Source organism: Monoraphidium neglectum (genome assembly GCF_000611645.1).
Source record: "Monoraphidium neglectum strain SAG 48.87 unplaced genomic scaffold scaffold04716, whole genome shotgun sequence".
Taxonomy (NCBI): Eukaryota; Viridiplantae; Chlorophyta; class Chlorophyceae; order Sphaeropleales; family Selenastraceae; genus Monoraphidium; species Monoraphidium neglectum.
The window spans coordinates 1-1,420 of record NW_014008913.1 but is presented as its reverse complement, the minus strand read 5'-3'; the positions used below and the strand labels follow the sequence as shown (position 1 = coordinate 1,420).

At 68.8% G+C, this 1,420-nt stretch overlaps 1 protein-coding gene across 1 annotated transcript; it reads left to right on the top strand.

The window, feature by feature from the left end:
• Window positions 1-83: 83 nt before the first annotated feature.
• MNEG_14725 (hypothetical protein) lies at window positions 84-1,408 on the top strand (the record flags this gene model as incomplete). Its single annotated transcript, XM_014036803.1, has 3 exons — window positions 84-197; window positions 491-551; window positions 865-1,408. Coding segments are annotated over 3 exons (719 nt in total), but the record flags the coding sequence as incomplete, so codon positions are not given.
• Window positions 1,409-1,420: the final 12 nt, after the last annotated feature.

Below are 1,420 nucleotides of genomic sequence, written 5' to 3'. Positions count from 1 at the left end.
GCCCGCCCCCCGCCCGCCCCCTGTGCTCACCCGCGCCTCCGCGCCGCCGCAAAATTTCGAAATTCTTCGAATTTTGACAGGTGATGCAGCGGCTGGGGTTCCTCCACCTGCTGTCGCGCAAGGTGACCGAGTTTGGGGACCGCCCGCCAGAGAAGTTCACCGTTGGGGACGGCCCCAGGAAGGAGCTCCTGGCAAAGGTGCGAGATTGGTTTGAGGAGGGTGCTGATGAACGCGCATTTGTGTGTGTGTGTGTGTGTCTGGGGAGTGAGGGGGTTGGTGTGAGTTTTTGTGTGTGCGCAAGTGTGGGTGTGCATGTTTGTGGGGGCAGACAACACAGTGAGAGTGGGGGAGGGGCCGGCCCGCGTTGGATGCCCCCACCTCAGCCAGCTGAGCAAGCTGCGCCCCGCGCAAGCCGCACGCCCTGTCCGCGCGCGCGCGCACACACACACACACACACACACACACACACCACCACACCATCATCCCTCAGGGCGGCGGCTCGTGGTCCGCCCAGCACGACCTGGGCCTGCTGCGAGGCATCCTCACACACGGTGGGCTGCGGCGCAGGGGCATGGAGGGGCAGGCTTGCAGGGACAGCACGCATGCGTTCTTCAAGATCCTCGGCTCCCCTCTCAGGGTTCAGGGTTTAGGGTTCAGGGTTGAGGGCAACAAACCGGATGCCCGATTTTACGGATGTCAAACCGCCCTGCGGTTCCACCCAGGCCTGCGCCTTGCTAAGGGCACCCATGCAAGCGCGGCACCCGAATCCTTGCGTTTGCTAAACCCTGAGGAGAAAAGCTGCCCCGACAACACAACGCGCGACCTTTGTGCAACCCTCAACCTGCCCACCCCGCGCCGCCCCAGGCTACGGCAACTGGGGGGCCATCATCGCCGACCGCGCACTCAGCGTGGCCGGCCCGCTGAGGGCGGAGCTCGGGCTTGACCCGGCCTACCCACGAACCATCATCTCTGCTGCACGCGAGAGCACGCGCCGCGAGGCGGCGCGGGCGGGCGGGCAGCCGTCGGAGGACGCCGGCGCCGGCGGCAGCGGCGGCGGCGGCGGCGCAGATGCGGTGGTGAAGGCTGAGCCGGGGGCTGCGGTCGGCGGCGTGAAGGTCGAGGAAGGGCAGCGCGAGGGGTTGAAGGAGGAGGGGGATGTGAAAGAGGAGGGGCCGGAGGGGAAGGAGGGGAAAGAGGGCGTGGAGGGGGCGGAAGACGAGGAGGCGATGATACTGGAGGCCACCGCCGCCGCGGAGGCCGCCGCCGCCGCGTGCGGCGACCCGTCGGCCGCCGCCGCGATCCGCGCGGCGTTCGCGCAGGCGGCGAGCGAGCTCCGCGGGCTCGCGGCGCGTGAGCGCGAGTGGCTGGCGCGGCGCGCGGCGCTGCTGTCGGAGGCGCTCCAATTTGAGTACGGCAACCC